The sequence below is a fragment of the Ylistrum balloti genome, unplaced genomic scaffold (assembly GCF_031769215.1).
Source record: "Ylistrum balloti isolate Yb309-2 unplaced genomic scaffold, AGI_CSIRO_Ybal_v1 Utg371018, whole genome shotgun sequence".
Lineage (NCBI taxonomy): Eukaryota > Metazoa > Mollusca > Bivalvia > Pectinida > Pectinidae > Ylistrum > Ylistrum balloti.
Window position 1 is genome coordinate 63,492 of NW_026782566.1, and position 18,438 is coordinate 81,929.

General features: G+C 35.0%; 1 protein-coding gene across 3 annotated transcripts; it reads left to right on the top strand.

Moving 5' to 3' along the window:
- The first annotated feature begins 609 nt into the window (after positions 1-609).
- Positions 610-13,884, top strand: LOC132560129 (myelin expression factor 2-like). 3 transcript variants are annotated; one of them, XR_009554646.1, is made up of 15 exons: positions 610-753; positions 2,148-2,323; positions 2,597-2,657; positions 3,109-3,202; positions 3,794-4,015; positions 5,434-5,587; positions 6,671-6,778; positions 7,533-7,604; positions 8,244-8,872; positions 9,151-9,202; positions 9,599-9,697; positions 9,892-9,956; positions 12,594-12,706; positions 13,097-13,166; positions 13,530-13,884. XR_009554646.1 is itself a non-coding variant. In XM_060224776.1 (12 exons), the coding sequence occupies exons 1-12, from the start codon at positions 656-658 to the stop codon at positions 9,948-9,950; spliced, it is 1,824 nt and encodes a 607-aa protein (XP_060080759.1). In that variant the 5' UTR covers positions 610-655; the 3' UTR covers positions 9,951-10,414. The 3 variants fall into 3 exon arrangements, 2 of the variants coding, with proteins under 2 accessions (XP_060080759.1, XP_060080760.1); XM_060224776.1 differs by lacking the exons at positions 12,594-12,706; positions 13,097-13,166; positions 13,530-13,884 and having other exon boundaries at positions 9,892-10,414; XM_060224777.1 differs by lacking the exons at positions 12,594-12,706; positions 13,097-13,166; positions 13,530-13,884 and having other exon boundaries at positions 610-711; positions 9,892-10,414.
- Positions 13,885-18,438: the final 4,554 nt, after the last annotated feature.

Below are 18,438 nucleotides of genomic sequence, written 5' to 3' on the forward strand. Positions count from 1 at the left end.
ATCGATATTTTAAATGTTAAACTGATATTTAATGTTGAGATTCCATATATAGAGTGATTAATTTGTGAAATTTAACAACTTCTCATGTCTTAATTTTACTTAAGATTTCAAAGGCATTTTTGGTACATTATAAATGAACAAATCACTCAGTGCATGACAAAAACAATTTTCACCTGAATGATTTGGAAATAACAAAATGAAAAAGTGTGTGTGAAATTTCAATTTTCAATGGTGCCTAGGAAATGTAAATGGGGAAGGCTAAAATGCATGAGAGAAAAAAATATTAACAAAAGCTTTGATATCTAAAAGTACACACACTTATCCAAGGGAGCATCTAACCTGATTTACATCACAAATATGAAATAGGCTATAGCCTGAAAATTTGTATCAACATGACGTTATCTAATTCAAATCCACACACACCTGTTTGGCAACAACAGCAGAAATAATACGCTTCAACGAGTTATCGTGTTAATGTGGTATCAGCATAACCAACATAAGTCGTATTTGAAACCAAGCGTATTTTTACTACACGTGTTATCCCTTCGTCCACTTCCCTGTATTTCGGATCCGCAATTTGCAACAACCCACCTTGCAGAATCACGTGACCGACGCCATACTCTGTTGAAAGTGCCGCTACACAAAAGAAGCAATCATGGACATGTCATCCAATGAGCATGACAATTACGAACAAAGCAGTCCGAATGATAGGTATGGTGGAACTACGGAACGTTACAACCAGGACAACGATAGGTACAAATTTATCTATTAATGGTAACAATCACAAATGCTGTCGCGTTTCCGTGTTTGCGGAAAAAGGGGGGGGGGGGGGTGCGTGGCTAATAACTTCTGAATTATTAGATAAGAATAAAGCTTTTTAAAAAGCGAGTGTCCGATTTTTTCACTGAATTTTCCAGAATTTCGATATTTCGACTCTTTCGGAATCAAATAATCCAGGGGATTCACTGGAATTGGAGTTTTAATTAGTCCACTGGTTAGGACGTTCAGTGTGTGAAATAAAGCTAATGTTGTACAGAAATAGTTGGAATCATATACAAAAACAAAGTGCAGGTCAAGTTGGGCACCGCCACGTTTTTATCTGTGTTTTCCTTAAATACTCATTGCATATCTGTAAAAATGCATCGCACATGTCCAAGAATAATTGTTCTTCAATCGAAGCATATTACAACTGTAAAGGAAGAGGGGAAATACACATTCCTGTCGGATGAGCCGACCAGGAATCGAACCTGGGTCTCTGAAGTGATAATCGTCCCCATCTATCAACTAAGCCAAAGAACCATGCTCCATCAGCTGAGTGGCAGAGACCATATGTAATACTATGTACATGTCACACCTACCTGCTCCTATTACACAACAATGAGTTGTACTGGCCAAAATAGAACTTGTTTCCATGTCCCAGAGTTTGTTTTTTTTTAAATATATAAATGATTCCTGCTATTTAACTAGTATAACATGTAGCTGTATTTCACAGAACATCCGATTCCAGTGATCGGTTACCCTTAGGAAGTAGGGGAGGAGGGGGATGGATGTTTACTTGAGGACTGTGAACCACAGTATAGTACATGCCTATTTACACAAAGCAAACAACGAATGAGAAGTGATGTTGATGAATGTGTAATAGAATAAAAAGTAATGAAAAGGCATCTGTGGGTTCATCTCGTAATACGCTGTCATGATTTGTGCAATCAAGCATGAGCTTCAATTTTCTATGTGACATGGGTTAGAGATGTTTTGGCAGCAGAAGATGTTTGAATTCATTTTGTAACATTAGTTTGACAATTCAGCAGCCATAGAAATTAAAAGTTTGAGAATAACAATAATAATTTTTAGATACAAGTGCAAATTTTGTGTGCCTTCACTGGTCCAGAAGCCTACAAAAATACTCAATATTGACAGATATTCTGGTTGGTTCACTTGAAAACTTTTTACACTTGATTATTTGCATTGAAAGATTGAGAATCAAACCTTCATTGAAACTCCAGATTTTTAACACGGAATTCAATTGATGTAGATGAAAATCAAATTTATTGCATTGAGTCATTTAGGATAAAATGATGTACCTAGTGTCCATGATATATTATAGGAACAACTCACTATAGTATAACTGTTGATGTTTACTTGAATAGGTCACCAGAAAGATCACGGTCACGTTCTCCCCTTAGACGCTCAGGGTCGAGATCACCAAGAAGAGACAGCAGGGACAGACCAAGACGCATTAATCTCATTTCCAAACGTTGCATCATCAGCAATGTTCCTTATGAAATGAAGTGGCAGGACATCAAAGATATATTCAGAAAAGAAGGTGGTTACAAATACATTTTGGGTTTTAGTCACTTGAAAATCATTTGTTAGATTATTCCTGTTGTGAAGCGGTAAAAAGATGTATATATGATTTTAAAAAAAGCTACATTCAGTCAAAGCCGTTGGGACTCTTTGTTTTCATTGAAAGTGAACAGAAATAGTTAAATAATTATAGCTGGGTAGGCAGTTATGTTGGTAATTGTTATCAGCCAAGTTGAGCTACTGTGAAGATCTTTAGTAGGAAACAAACTAGCAAATGAAATATCTGTTTCAGTTGGAGAAGTGTCTTATGTAGAAATGTGGGAGAACCCAGACGGAAAGTCCAGAGGAGCAGGGTTGGTACTATTAACAATATAACAAAACTTACTTCATAGAGCTTAATTTCTCCTTAAATTTAAAATCTTCAAAGAAATCTTCATTCATGTGTAACATTTGAAAGTAGTGTTAGACTGATCGTTTGGGTAATGTTGTGAAATTCAACTTTTGTCAAAATTGACAAGTATGGTTGGGGACTTTGCAAATAAGTTGATAGAATTCTATATTGAATGTAGCGTATTCTTTATTAAGCATTTATGCTATGTATTTTATTGTCATTATGATCCTTAAATCTTTGATATCTATTTAGTTTCAGTCAATTGTTGATTTTAGATATTAAAGTATCAATTATGTGTAAGGTTTACTGTCCAAACATCATCAGCATAAAGAGAATGGAATATACAAAGTGGAAATCCATTATATTTGCTTGTTAGTATGCATCGTTAAGGATATGTGTGTGTAATATTACAGTATAATCGAGTTCAAGGATAAAGACACAGCAAGGAAAGCAATTGAAGTAATGCACCGGTACAAGATGAAGGACAGGAACATCGTCGTAAGAGAGGTAAGTATGGTAGGAAACTAGGAATAGTTTAATACTATGCACCGGTACAAGATGAAGGACAGAAACATCGTCGTAAGAGAAGTAAGTATGGTAGGAAACTAGGAATAGTTTAATACTATGTGATAAGGAACAGAAAAAAAAGCCAACGTGAAATGAATTGTTTGACCAAGTACACACCAACATTTAACAGTAACAGTACTGTCTATACAAAATATGTTGGGTGAGAAGCGGTTTCATTGTCATGATTGATTATTGAACACAGAATGTCGATTATTATCAGTTTTCTAAGTTTGATAAAGAATGGCTATTTTGTAGAGAAGAAATGTGCATGGAGAGTAGTATCTTTAGGCGTACCATCCACCTTTTTTGAGTTATGTGTTTTGTTTCTTTCTGTTAATTTAAATACTGAACACAAACAACAATTTTACAGTTGAACAAATAGAAATCAGATTATATCATTCTCAATACATGTTAATTGATGATGAATAGCAAACTTTAGTTCTAAGCAAGAAAGTTATATTTTCGTGTTCTAAGTGAAGTGTATTTTTCGATTGAACTAAATACCAACTGTTTGGTTGTGTTTCTCATCAGGAGAGGGAGAGTGACCAGAACCAAATAGGAGCAGCAAGAGGAGGCAGTGGTGGAGGGGGTGGCTCAGGCATGATGGGCAGTGGGCCAGGAATGATGGGAAACATGGGTGGAGGCATGATGGGAAATATGGGAGGTGGCGGAGGAAACATGGGTGTGAGCCAGCAAGTTCTGAACAACTTGGGAATCGAAGGACCCGTCACCAATACACTGTTTGTGTCCAACGTAAGTATATGATCCAAGTGTCTGTTGCATTATTTCTATAGTTTAGATGTTTCTCTGGAATAGATCTTTTTTCCCAGTGTCTGTAACACAGATCTATGTCCAGAGTCTGTAATACCTTGATCTGTGGCCCCATTGTTTGTAATAATCAGTAACGCTTAGATCTATGGTGCAAATGTCTGTAACACCAAGATCTGTGGTCCCAATGTTTGCAACATTAGATTTTTGATCCCAGTGTTTGTGTCATAGATCTATTGTGTGAATGCGGTAACACTTGGATCTTTTGTCCCAATGTTTGTAACAATCAGTAATGCTTGGATCTATGGTCCCAGTGTCTGTAATACCAAGATTGTGGCCCCAGTGTCTGTAACACCAAAGTCTGTGGTCCCAGTGTCTGTATCAGTAAGATGTATTGTCCCAGTATCTGTATCGGTAAGATCTGTTGTCCCAGTATCTGTATCAGTAAGATGTATTGTCCCAGTGTCTGTATCAGTAAGATGTATTGTCCCAGTGTCTGTATCAGTAAGATGTATTGTCCAAGTGTCTGTATCAGTAAGATCTATTGTCCCAATGTCTGTATCAGTAAGATGTATTGTCCCAGTGTCTGTATCAGTAAGATGTATTGTCCCAGTGTCTGTATCAGTAAGATCTATTGTCCCAATGTCTGTATCAGTAAAATGTATTGTCCCAGTGTCTGTATCAGTAAGATGTATTGTCCCAGTGTCTATCAGTAAGATGTATTGTCCAAGTGTCTGTATCAGTAAGATGTATTGTCCCAGTGTCTGTATCAGTAAGATGTATTGTCCCAGTGTCTGTATCAGTAAGATGTATTGTCCAAGTGTCTGTATCAGTAAGATCTATTGTCCCAATGTCTGTATCAGTAAGATGTATTGTCCCAGTGTCTGTATCAGTAAGATGTATTGTCCCAGTGTCTGTATCAGTAAGATCTATTGTCCCAATGTCTGTATCAGTAAGATGTATTGTCCCAGTGTCTGTATCAGTAAGATGTATTGTCCCAGTGTCTATCAGTAAGATGTATTGTCCAAGTGTCTGTATCAGTAAAGTGTATTGTCACAGTGTCTGTATCAGTAAGATGTATTGTCCCAGTGTCTGTATCAGTAAGATCTATTGTCCCAATGTCTGTATCAGTAAGATGTATTGTCCCAGTGTCTGTATCAGTAAGATGTATTGTCCAAGTGTCTGTATCAGTAAGATGTATTGTCCCAGTGTCTATCAGTAAGATGTATTGTCCAAGTGTCTGTATCAGTAAGGTGTATTGTCACAGTGTCTGTATCAGTAAGATGTATTGTCACAGTGCCTGTAACAAGAAGATCATCTCTGGAAAGTACAAATTTGTATGCAGTTGAACAGTGGTCAGGTATTGGAATTGATTCATGACTGAATGGTATTTTCTTCTACAGCTAGACTACAAGGTTACCTGGAAGAAAATGAAAGATGTATTCAAACTGGCTGGAAATGTACTGAGGGCAGAGATTAAGCTTGACAAGGATGGGAAGAGCCGAGGAATAGGAACTGTGGTGTTCGAGTTCCCAATGGAAGCTCTTCAAGCTATCTGTATCCTTACACTGATAATAAGAAATGGCAAAGTTTGTGATTAGAATTAAGAATTTAGACCAGTTATATATTTAGATTTACTAAAATTACTTGCATGTATACTTCCTTGGAAAATATGCTTAGAAGATCATTTGGCATTATGACTAAAGGTTGCAACTGAAAAGGTTTTGGCATATCACAAAACAAAAGAAATACTTACTGATGCAAGATATAAGATAATTTAACATGTAGGGGAAAAATTGTTATCCCTATATTGCATTATAAATCATGATAATTTTACTACTGATTGTTGCTTTTCTGCTTGTGACGATGGAGTTTGATTGAGATCAGCCTATGATGGTGGATTGTGATTTTCAACTGATACCAACACTAGTAAGAATGCTTATACCCTTTAAGTCTTGTGCCTGAAGTAGAAGAGTTTATTTCTCTGAAAACATGGCTGTGCTGGGAACCATTGTACTTATCAATCAATCTTTTCAGTCAATCATCATTAGATATTGAACTGTTCAAATTGCAGTGCATCTGAGATCCTTCATTCTTCCATCCTGGCTGTTTCCTGAGATGCACACAATGAATTGCTGTTGTATTTCATTTTGTTCCTATTAGTCCTAAGTGTGCTCTTTTGACTTTGGAACACCTCAGAAAAAAATGGCTGATATGTTGGACTTTGGCAATGAAAGTTTGTTACCACTATTTCTTGAGAGTTATTTGATGGACCATTCTCATATTTTATTTCAAGGTTTCACTTGTTCCTTAAACTAGTTGTATGTGGTCCATTTTGAGACTGATCAGAAAAACAAAATTGCTTACGCAACCATCTTGGGTTTAACATTTACAGTTATTATCTCTATTGTTTCAGAAAAATTCTCAAATTATATATTTTTAAGAGCAAATGAGAGGAAAAAGAAAAACAGGTCAAAGATTCAACTTTTATAGGACAAGTGAAGATGGTGTGCTCTTCCTGCATCTCTTGCTTAAACTTGGTTTTTTTTTTGTTTTTTTTTTTAATCAGTTATCCTTTACATTCTGTCTAATCAATTTCTTATTAGTTGACAATTTATTTCATCCCTAACCAACTGACAGCTATGTTTAACAACCAGACTTTATTTGACCGACCAATGAGAGTGAAGATGGACACTCCACCAGGTGGTTCTTCTGGCGGCAGATCATCTCAACAAGTTCAGCTGCCAAGTAAGATGTCAAAACATAATTTGTTAATATTCTTTTCGCAATCTTTCTGTATTCAGTAAAGTTTCATGGAATGTGAATAGCTATATAGAATTAATTATTTAATCTGGCTCCTATATTGTATATTTACACACATTTTAATTCTACGACTCTCCAGAAGTAACTTCTCATTCCAGTCTACTCTTTACACACAATTATTGAAATATGAAAGCATGTTGATATGGATGTTTGTTTTGCACGCTAGATTGATATAGGAAAAGATCCACCCTTGATTAATAGAAGAAAAGATCTGAATGTTTGTCAAGCGTTTTAGATCGATGTAAGAAAAGATCTGAATGTTTGTCAAGCGTTTTAGATCGATGTAAGAAAAGATCTGAATGTTTGTCAAGCGTTTTAGATCGATGTAAGAAAAGATCTGAATGTTTGTCAAGCATTTTAGATCGATGTAAGAAAAGATCTGAATGTTTGTCAAGCGTTTTAGATCGATGTAAGAAAAGATCTGAATGTTTGTCAAGCGTTTTAGATCGATGTAAGAAAAGATCTGAATGTTTGTCAAGCGTTTTAGATCGATGTAAGAAAAGATCTGAATGTTTGTCAAGTGATTTAGATAGATGTAAGAATAGATCTGAATGTCTCTTTCGCACCCTTGGCCAAGAATGCATTCTTTTTTTTTTTTTTTTTCATCTTTGAATAGATATGTTTAGAAACATCATAGTCAGTGGTTGTTGATGACTAAATATGGTGTTGTGTTTAAAAGGTGGACTGAAGTCTGTAGGAATGGGTCTTGGTGCAGGCGGACAGCCACTCCAGAATATTGGACAGATGAGTTGTAAGTACTAACTGAATTTTGTACATTTTTTGAAACCTTGAAACTTATAAAGTTCAAATGATTAATGACCAATTATTGACCTCAAGAAATTCAAATACAACCTCTTGTCTAAATGGAACTACAATAAGCCTCCTGTCAGTTGGAATCGGCAGATAGGTCAAGCTTTTTATTTATCTCCTGTTTATTACAGTGACTAGCTAATGGCAAGATATCATATATGCTTTGTAAACACCAATGAGACAAGTTAGGTAAAACATAAACTGTGCATACTGATATGTCAGTACTGACTTCATTGAACACAGACTGTATTGGGGGCTTCCGTGGATTCTTTATCACAGAGTGAAGAAAGAACAAGGCATGTTATTTACCAACTGGTACTTTAACATCTTGCTAGGATGTTTTTAAACACTTTTCCATGATTTTTGGTAATGTTCACTCTGAGAGTTTGTTTTCACAGACATAGTTTTGTATAATTCTACCTGTTTCATTTGCATTTATTGAATCTTGTTCAGATTGACCAAAGTTTTATAATGTGTGTTCTAGTTGGTTTTCATATAGATATATCAAATTGCACAATCATAAGGATGTAATATGAAGTGGATATTTTTCTTTAATTATTATTCATAAATTTATTTGCAGCCGGGGGTGGTTTTGGAATGGGCGGGGGGTCCATGGGGATGAGTGGCAATAATATGGGTATGGGTGGTGGTAACATGGGTATGGGTGGTGGTATGGGAATGGGAGGTGGCATGGATAATAATATGGTTGGTATGGGAGGCAGCATGGGCACTGGGATGTCTGGGATGGGTGGTATGGGCTCAAATATGGGAATGTCTGGAAACATGGGGTCAGGCATGAGTAGTAACATGGGAATGGGCATGGGCACAGGCATGGGTGGCACTGGTAACCTAGGCTCCAACATGGGTATGTCCGGTGGCATGAATGACAACTTCTCCAGCAGCATGGTGTCTGGAGGCATGGGCAACACTGGATATGGTACCAACACTGGTATGGGCACAAACCTAGGGGATCAGCTTCGCAACATGGGCAGCAATATGGGAAGCAGTAGTTACAACACCGGCATGATGGATTCTATGGGCAGTTCCTCAGGCAATATTGGCAGCAATAGCTACAATTCAATGGGTAGCTCCTTCAGCTCTTCTGACCGATCCAGTCAGCGGGACCGTGACCGCAGTGGAGACAGAGGTGATCGTGGGGGTAGGAACTTGGGCACTCGGCCAGACAACTGTACAGTGGTCGTGAAAAATGTAAGTTGAGTGTAGATAGTTGAATTGTGTTGCCTGAAATTGTTTGAAATGTCACAAATGTCTCCAGATCGGATCAGCTTATGCTGATATTGTTAGAACTCAAAGTAGACTAGTTTAATTTTTCTTACTGTTTTAGCTAAAATGAATGTTAGTTTAAGATGTAAAACAACTGTGAAACCTGACCTCTTTGTAATTTGTATTTTTGTTTTATTGTTGAAAAGGTTTTCCATGTGAAATTAATGTAATATTTTTGAGGGGTTTTTTGTTGTGTTTTTCAGCTTCCCTGGTCACTCACATGGCAATCTCTGAGAGACAAATTTAGGACATGTGGTGAGTCAAATTCTACCCCACATATTTTCATAAAAACTTCAGTTTTAGTCACAGTTTGCTGCAGATATTCAACTTTATAAATAGACTGAAATGATGGTGAAGTCCATGTGGCATTTGAAATATCACTTAATTGACACTGGCTATTAGATATTAAATTTTGGAAGTTCAGCAAGTTGAGTAGTGCCTATGAAAAGATATTTTTTAATCTGCCATTTTGCTTATGTTCTAAATTATGAAATCATACAGCCTTGTCACATATTTATTTCAGGATTATATTTTTATTCAGGAACAGCCGTGATAGTAGGGCTTATATGATTTGACAACACCTGTAGCTATTACTTTTGGCTGGAATGTCTTCATATTTATATCATGGTTTCTTGAATTGTTTTCCTTTAGCTGATGTGAAGTATGCCGAAATTAAGATGGAGAATGGTAAATCTCAAGGCTGGGGACTCGTTAGATTTGGCTCCGCTGAAGATGCTCAAAGAGCAATCTGTATCCTTACAGATATAACCTGTTTCATTAACCAACTGGTTGAATTTAATGGTTTACTGGATTATCAAAAAACATACTTCATTTTGATTCTGAATGTTAGTTCAAGCATGATTATCATAAATGTAAAACTACATAGTTGTCGTATATATAACAGAGATCTATTTTACTATTGATATGTCCTTGACTATTAACAGCTGCTATGAACCGGACCCGAGTAGACGGACGGGAAATTGATGTGAAGCTCTACCGCTAAATGACGGTACTGCTAGCACTCACAAACTGGTTTCTCTTAGTGTTCCATGGTCACTGGCATTGTCCAGTCGGCAGTTTGGGATTTATGTGTCATCAGTTGTTCATCAGTAGTTTGTGGGTTTTAGCAGTGTTCTGTGGTGACCTCGGCCAGGGCAGGTGATGTTTTAGGATGCCATTTTAACTACATACAGAGATGTTAGTTGGATTATAAAGGGATTGGACCTCTGGTCCCACATATATATTATTCATTGAGCCATGGATGATGGATTGACTTTTTGTACTAATACTGAAGCCTGATTTTAATGTTGTGCATAGAACAGACTCTGAATCATCTTATTGTGATGTAGTATCGGGTGTGCTACTGATGTCGTTGTCTTGTCATTTCTGGTCTCCATGTAATCATGCATTATCAATAATTGTGTCCTGTGTTTTGTCATCATCATTTAATAAAAAAAACTGTTTATAGGTTTGAGTTTTATTTTTTTCTTCATAAATAGTTGGTACTTGACATACCCGATATTGTGCACGTCATTGGAATTTGAGTTTGAAGTTACCTGCAAATTTATGCAAGGGAAAGTGCAGTACTTCAAGCATATGATATTATGTTTCAATATTTATATGTTGTGTATCAATTGGTGGAGATTCACAATTTCGTAGTACGATACATGGTCTGTGTGTCGTCATTTTACCTTGGTAGATAATTTGTGTTCACCGGTACCTGAGATTTTTCATGAGAAAATTACTGATACTGGGGATATTACTTTTTTCCAAAAGTTTTCAGATAATGTGATCAAATTTGTGTGTCATAGAAATTTGATTTCAATCTATATTTTATTTAGAAGAGGAAAATTACTTGTAACTGTATGTTTATGAATTGATTAACTATTACTTGTTGTAGAGTAGCTTGGTGAAGCAGAACCTAATTTATTTTTCTTTCCTCATTTTTGACTGTAGGTACAAGTTGGATATCTTGTCTTCAAATTCTGTAGAATATGAAAATTTTTATTGTTATGTCTAGGAGTTTGATCTTACTATGTATTTGTTCAAAATACTGTGAATCTATGTATATGCAGGTGTTCATCTCTTGAAACAACTTGAAAATTTATTAATTATTACAGATGAATTGGATTTTTATTTGCTAAATATTAAGTTCCTTTTCAAATGAGTTGAGGTGATGGGAAAACAAAAATGCATAAAATATTTGTCAAGAAATTTTGTGAACCATTCATAAAGTACTTTGTGTAGTAATGGAAAATAAGTAAGTTTGGTTTTCATGCCATAGTACTGGAAATGAGACATGATGTTTGCAGTATTACTATGTTGGTGTGTGGCATTTTGCGACGAAGGGATTTCTCTTGGATTAACTGACAACATACAAGGAAGCAGGGTTGACGATATCTGCTGAGCAGGCCAGTGTTTTTATGGAAAGTCTGTGTGCCAAACATTTGTGTGCAGTTTTCCAGTTTTGTTTGGTCTCAATGCTCCAGGAGTACATGAAGATTTCACAGGTGTAACAGTTTCCCCATTAACAGGTGTTAATACTTGTGGGGGTCTGTTCAGTACAGGTATTTCTTTGGAATTATTGAAGGCATTGAATGTGATGCTTTTGCTTTTACTTTCATTTATCATGTCTTTTGTATTATATTTGTGATAAATTTGGTTTAAGATCTTCACTAATATATGATTGGCTGTTTTTGTTACACATTTTGGAAAGAAAAGTCAAACATGAATTGGAAAGAACTGCTAATTGTACCTTTGTTTAGTTGTGCATCTTAACGTCAAACCTGTTTTTTAAAAAGAACAAATTTGGAGAATTGGAAATTGTATGCATGATGAGAATTGTAGTCCTGTGAATTTAGCTGAACACAAAATTGGAATTTGTTTTGCGAAAAGTTCTTGGTCAACTTTAATTCAAATTGTTTCACCTACATGTGGCTTGGAGTTAAGGAAGGGTTGGGATTGGAATATTTCCCCCCTATTTTGGTGTTGGGAGTTTTGCTCAAAAATTGGCCTGTTCTTTCTTTGTCAGTAAATTGATGTTGTGACCACACTCCTTTTAAAAGTAGTGTCTTGTTTTGTTAACTGTTTGCTATTTTCAGTGTTCAATACTTTGAAGTAACAGGAAGTAACCTTTGACCTTTGAGTGTAACCTTTGAGTAACAACTCTATACAAACGGATCTCCCTGGATGGTCAGACAGATGGAGTGAAGATTTCCATGGAAACAATATTGATATGTTTTGTGCAAATTTTTGATTGTGTGGCTTATGATTGATGATTGTTCTTGAGTTTTTATATGGGACTCATTTATTAGGACTTCTACTTGCCTATGGTTTGTGTGTCAGTTGTGAAAAATTGTCACTCATTTCATGTGATCAAAATTTTGTTTTTTGATAATTCAAACAAAATTGTGAAAGTTAAAACATTAGTATTTCTTAAAATTTTCAAAGAAAAGAAGTTCATATGAAATTTAAAAAGAAAATAATGTCAATTCTTTCAATATGTTCAAAGAAAAAAATTTAAATATTAATTTAATTTATGTAAAAGTGATTTTAAATCATATTGAAATCATTTTTTTGTGAGAAATGAAGAACTGAATTTTATACTGCAGATTCTTTAATGAATGTAATCTAATATTTTTGCCAGGCATTACTCTGACAGGAGTCCTGTATTTATGATGATGTGCCTGGAGGTCGGATAAGGACGTCCCCTACAGCAGCACTAACAGAAGATTACCTACAGTGAACTTGTCTTTTATGGTGAGTTGTTTCCTCTAAACTTTAGCTGAGTAACAGGAAGCATGATTGAAATAATTTTGTTTTGGTTTTTCAGAATCTAGTGTCAAATACATAGCATGTAGTGTAGAGAAAGTGAAAAACATGACAAGAATTCCTCCCACAAATTGTGAAGACATGAAAAAATATTCATGTTGATAAAGGTTTTGTTACTTAACACTTGTATATCTAAAGATTGGGATGTGCTAACTGTATACATTTATTTTACTTATTTGAAAGAATTCAGAATGAAATATCATAAATTGATACTCATGTTAAATCGTGAAAAAAAATCCACACATTCAGCTCATGCATTGAATTAAAAGGAAAATACCAGTTCATCAGCTTTGAACATACATTTTTTTTTTTCAGCAGATGTGATCTACCCAGTGTTTCATCACAACAAGACTGCAAATACAGTACATACAAGTCATTGAACCACATGGTAAGTATCTCATTTTACATAGACCCATTGTTTATAGTCAAATCATGTCATATAGTGGAGATAAGATGTTAAAAAGAAGTATATTTGAAAGATTTACCCTAGGTATCATCTTCATTCGTCATGCATTAGTCACTGGATAAAAGGTAAAATAATTGTGTCCGTTGATTTATTGCAATGATATTTTAACACTGTATCTTCAGCACAAAGGTAACATAACCATTTATTACATTTACAGTAATCTGTGTTCTTGTTAAATTTAGGTGCCTTGGTACCCTTTGTTACTGGTTGTTTACCTATGTTATCTTGTATTTATCTTGCCCGTACAATTTTTGGGTTGTCATTTTTCTCATCCTTGCCTTTTAGGTTTTCTGAATCGGTTGGACCAAGAAGGATTCATGAGGGGCCTTTGAATGGTGGACCAGTTGGAATATTAAAAATATGTCTTGTAATTAGACAAAAATGCTGAAAAAATCAGCTGATAAACATTTAGACCTTGTACTAGGTGCCTTATGGAAAACATGATGAACATTTAGACATTGCAATAAGTTGTGGTGGATACCATCTTGGATGTTTTTGCATTGTACCAGGTGTCTCATGGGAAAGGTGATTAACATTGTACTAATGGTCTTGTGGAAGAAAGATTAATTTATGTATTGGCAGTATAAATTTTGTCCAGAACAATTATAGCATGAAGAGTTGTCAAAACGTTCATAAATCTTTATCTGAAAAGACCATCATTGATTTGGTTTTTTTTTAACTCACCTGATCCAAAGTGCCAAACAAGCTGATGTCTTGGTACTGCATTTGTCTGACATTAATACAATTCACATACTTATTTTGGTGCAATCAAAAATATTGTTTCTGTATCAGTTTTGAACATGATCTTGATTTAAAGCCCAGGAATGTTATACATGTCCATAGTTTGGCATTTCAAATATTTCCAAAATAAATCTCAGCCACTTAACCTCATTGATGGGGCAAGACAAACGGGTAAATTCTTTTGACGGAGTTTGTATGGTTGTCTGGTTGGTATCTCAAATAAAGAAAAAATATGACCCACACCCAATTGTCAATTCTTGCATAACAAATGTGTCTTGATGCCAAGCAATTCTCTCTCTATATATATATGTATGTGTGGGATTTTAAGAGTTTCAAAGATATCACCTAGAAATTAAGTTCAGAGTGGTGGGGCTATACCCAGGGGCCAGTTCCTTCATTATAAATGTGTTTATCTCTTGATGCCCAACATTGCCATATACAGTTTTGGAGTGGGGATCTCAAGGGTTTCAAAATATTATCATGAAACTGAGTAGCTAGGAGTAAGGGCAGACCTTAGGGTCAGTTGTTACATAAGGATTGTGCTTATCTCTTGATCCCCAGCATTGCTATTTATGGTTATTGGGTGGGGATCTCAACAGCTTCACATATATAAGGAAACTATGTCACTTGGGATGGGGCCAGACCCAAGGGCCAATGCTTACATCATGATGGTGTTTTTCTCTTGATGCGGATCACTGCTATATATAGTTAAAGGGTTGATGTCTCATCTGTTTCAAAGATGTAACAAGAAACCAAGTCCCTTGGCTATTTAAAGCAAAACTAGTTGACAGTCCTTTATGTAATCTGTGCAATTCTGAAAGAGAATCAATAACCCATCTTCTTTGGGAATGCCAAGAAGTCCAAAATTTTTTACAAGCTCTGGAGACACTTCCTGATGCATTATTTATACCTTTTTCTATCAACAAACAGTCTTTTTTGTTTGGAATAATAAACAATAGTCCCAGTTTTAGAGTGAATAATGAAATAATTTTAATTATCAAACACTATATATACAAAACTAGATGTCTGCATAATTCTTTAAACATCTGTTCTCTTGTTAAAATCATACAGGACCACTTTTCTACACAAAAATACATTTCTAACAACAAAAATGAGACATATAAGCTAAAATTCACAAATGAATGGAAAAAATGGGAAAATTTTATCAAACTTGATATATAATATCTGTGCTATATCTTCTTATTCATTAGTATACGTCTGGACAGAGCTGACTGATCATATTTTCTTATTTACCTAAATCAAGTTAAATCAACATCCCATGGTTGTGTCTGTCTGTTTGTCTGTTTTTTGTTGTTGTCTGTGCGTAAACTGTCTGTCTGTTTGTCTGTTCTTGTTGCTGTATGTTTGTGTGTCTGTTTTTGTCTGTGCCTAAACTGTCTGCTTGTCTGTTCTTGTTGCTGTCTGTCTGTTCCAGGTCTGCCCATCTGTTTTCCCCCTCCCTTTAGTGATGAGCAGTAGGTATGAGAGCAATGTATATATGTATGTATGTGAATAAATAATGTGTATGTTATAATTGTTTGTGAATATTAAGTAAAATGAGAATTTCTTCTGGATGACTGTCGTTACGAATGATGTTGATCTGATAATGGCATTATACATGTGTGCATGAAGCTGATGACTGTTATATGTGATAGACAATATAATAATCAAGATAATGGCAATGATTATAGTGAGGAGTGTAGGTGATAATTGAAGATAATAAAAATAATAATTAATTTGAATGTGTGTTTGTGCAGGTCTGGGTGTGACGGTGTGTATGTGTGTGTGAGGGAGGATGTGTGTGTGTGAATGTCTCTTCTTTTTCTTTGTGTTATATTTTGCATCAAATTCAGAAAAATAAACAATTACAAAAAAAAAATCTTACAGCAAGATAAAAAAAAAAAAAAAAAAGTCCCTTGGGGTGGGGCTAGATCCCAGAGCTAATTCTTATGTCAAGATTGTTTTCTTTATGCAATACTATACAAGGTTATGGGATGTTTTCAAACACACTTCCCCTATTGAACCCCTCTCCTCCTGCCCTAGGGGTGAAATCTACCATTTATACAAAATTGATTTACACCTAATTTGGGCATAATTCAATCATTCCTACAAAAGTAGGATTTTAAATAATTTGCTCTATTTCCTCTTTTAGGCCGTGCCCCAGAGGCAAAACATCCATTGTTTTTACAAAATTGATTCCTCTTCACCTAATCAAGATTCAGACCAAATTTGGACAAAATCCAATCATTCCTACAGGAGGAGTAGGATTTTAAAGATTTTGTATCATCTCCCCTATTGAGCCCCACCCTTCCCGCCACCTGAAAGCGAAGCACATTGTCATTTGTCAGTCATCAAAAAGTCTTTATTCTTTATCAAAATCATAAATTTTGTGGAACTTTGGTCCCCCATTTCTCTCAGGAGAGGAGGTAAATTGTCCTAGTTTTTATATAGGAATGTAGATGACAATTATATTTTCTTGTACATTTGCTTGTTTGTCGATAAAAAGAACAGTTCTAACTTTATTAATATAGTCATCCGAAAACGGTTAGTGCCAGACGCAACTATGATTATATTACAGACCTATGGAGCTCTTGGTGTTTACCAAATAAAGTCATGTCCCAACAACACCAATGATCGTAAGACTGAAGATGCCAGTCAATGGGGATCACACACTGAAGTGTCGGAACCTGGACCTGTTATCACATTTCCCACCCATTAACATTTTACTAAAAAAGGATTTACTATTCTTCTCTACTACATTGTACCACAGTTAAAGCTGAAATTTCAAGTAAAGAGACGACAGTTTTATGCATTTTGCCCTCTCCTCCATGTATGTCCTTTTACCCTGAATCTTGATTGTGTCTATAAATGGGAAATTACACTCAAAGTAGGCCAAAGCAGTTCTAGCAATTCACTGAAGTTGATGTGTTCTATAGTCTGAATTATTATGCTATTCTATCGACTTTTATAGATTGAAGATGGGAGAAACCCATACTGAACAAATTTTATTTAAAAAAAACTTTTTTCATCTGACATTGAAATGACATGACAAAAATCACCAAGATACTTCTTTGAAAAAAATATATTTCCAAACACTCATCAGTAGTATACAAATCAAAAAGAAAACAAATTACAAAAAATAATGGATTATTCTCTTTAATATTATAAATTATTATTCACAACAAATAGAATATTGAATATATTCAAGCAATACATAATACTTACGTACAGTGTACAATACAGTTTAATAGGGATTTGTATTTTGTAATAAAAAAAATGTATTTAATTCAATCAATTATTAAAAAATCATAAATATATATATATATATGTTTAAAATAAGAATAATAAATAAACGATACATTACTGTAGAATAATCAATTTTCGTGAATACTCTTAATTTTGACCACAAAGTGAGTAAATTCAAAGTGCTGTATTTATCCATGAAATCAAGTTTCAACCAAAATGGGAAAAAAAGGAAAAACCACGAAAACTAAGCCCCTTAAAAATAATTGATTTTACAGAAGCTGTTCATTTAGACATATAAATTTAGTTCTCTAGATTCGCAGAATCAAAGATATTTTAGCTTATATGGCACAGTATCTGATTTATGTATTTCTGAAACCTTACAGGTCTTAACATGGTATAGGGCTGAACCAATGTACTAGAGGAAAATTCTCATCATCAATCTAGTGAGGTCGAGATAGACTAAAAACCTCTTGGAGCAGAACCTTGTGCTTACAAAGAATATACATAGGTAAATGTTGTCTTTCTAGTTGTAGCTTTGTAAAACAGGCATGAACTTCTGTTATGAGACAGCCTTGTAGTATAAGGCAGAATTTCTGTGATATAGGAATTTGATTGGTCTTGTCAGCTTCAACTTGGATGACCTTCTGTCAGAATGGTAACACAAATAAACCTTGAAATCTCCTGATTTTCTGGCGATCTGCTTTGCTGTATCACAAAGGTCCTGGTATAACTGAAAATAAAGGTCAAATACAATTCGATATTTTCCTTTTTATCAAATTCAACAAATACAAAATCTCGATTTATTGTGTTTCTGTTGATGAAAACTTGTCAACTCTGTTAATAATGTCGACTGACGACTCCCTTGAAAAAGACATTGTTAATCAATTATTCAACTTTATGAGTTTGAAGGAAGAACTTTAAAGGGGTATGCCATGCTCTTCCTCAAGATTATGTTGTAACAAAAAAGAGAACATAGAGCCTTTTTATGATAAACTGAGTATGAAATGATGAGAATGACACGGCATAACCACACATTTCCCCGCTTTTAGACCCCAACAAGAGGCGACACACTAACTTCATCTATAAGTTTTATTGTGATCCCGAAAGATATTCAGACTAAATTTGTTTGGAATAAGAAAATCTGTCTTGAATTACACATTGTTTTGCATGTCTGCATGTGTTCATCAGGGAAGGCGATAGATGGATG

Excerpts from the sequence above, each read along its gene's own strand:
- LOC132560129 (XM_060224776.1), top strand. The coding sequence starts at position 656 with ATGGACATGTCATCCAATGAGCATGACAATTACGAACAAAGCAGTCCG. Across the intron at positions 8,873-9,150 it reads GTACAGTGGTCGTGAAAAAT|CTTCCCTGGTCACTCACATG; the intron begins GTAAGTTGAGTG and ends TGTGTTTTTCAG. Across the intron at positions 9,698-9,891 it reads AGATGCTCAAAGAGCAATCT|CTGCTATGAACCGGACCCGA; the intron begins GTATCCTTACAG and ends GACTATTAACAG.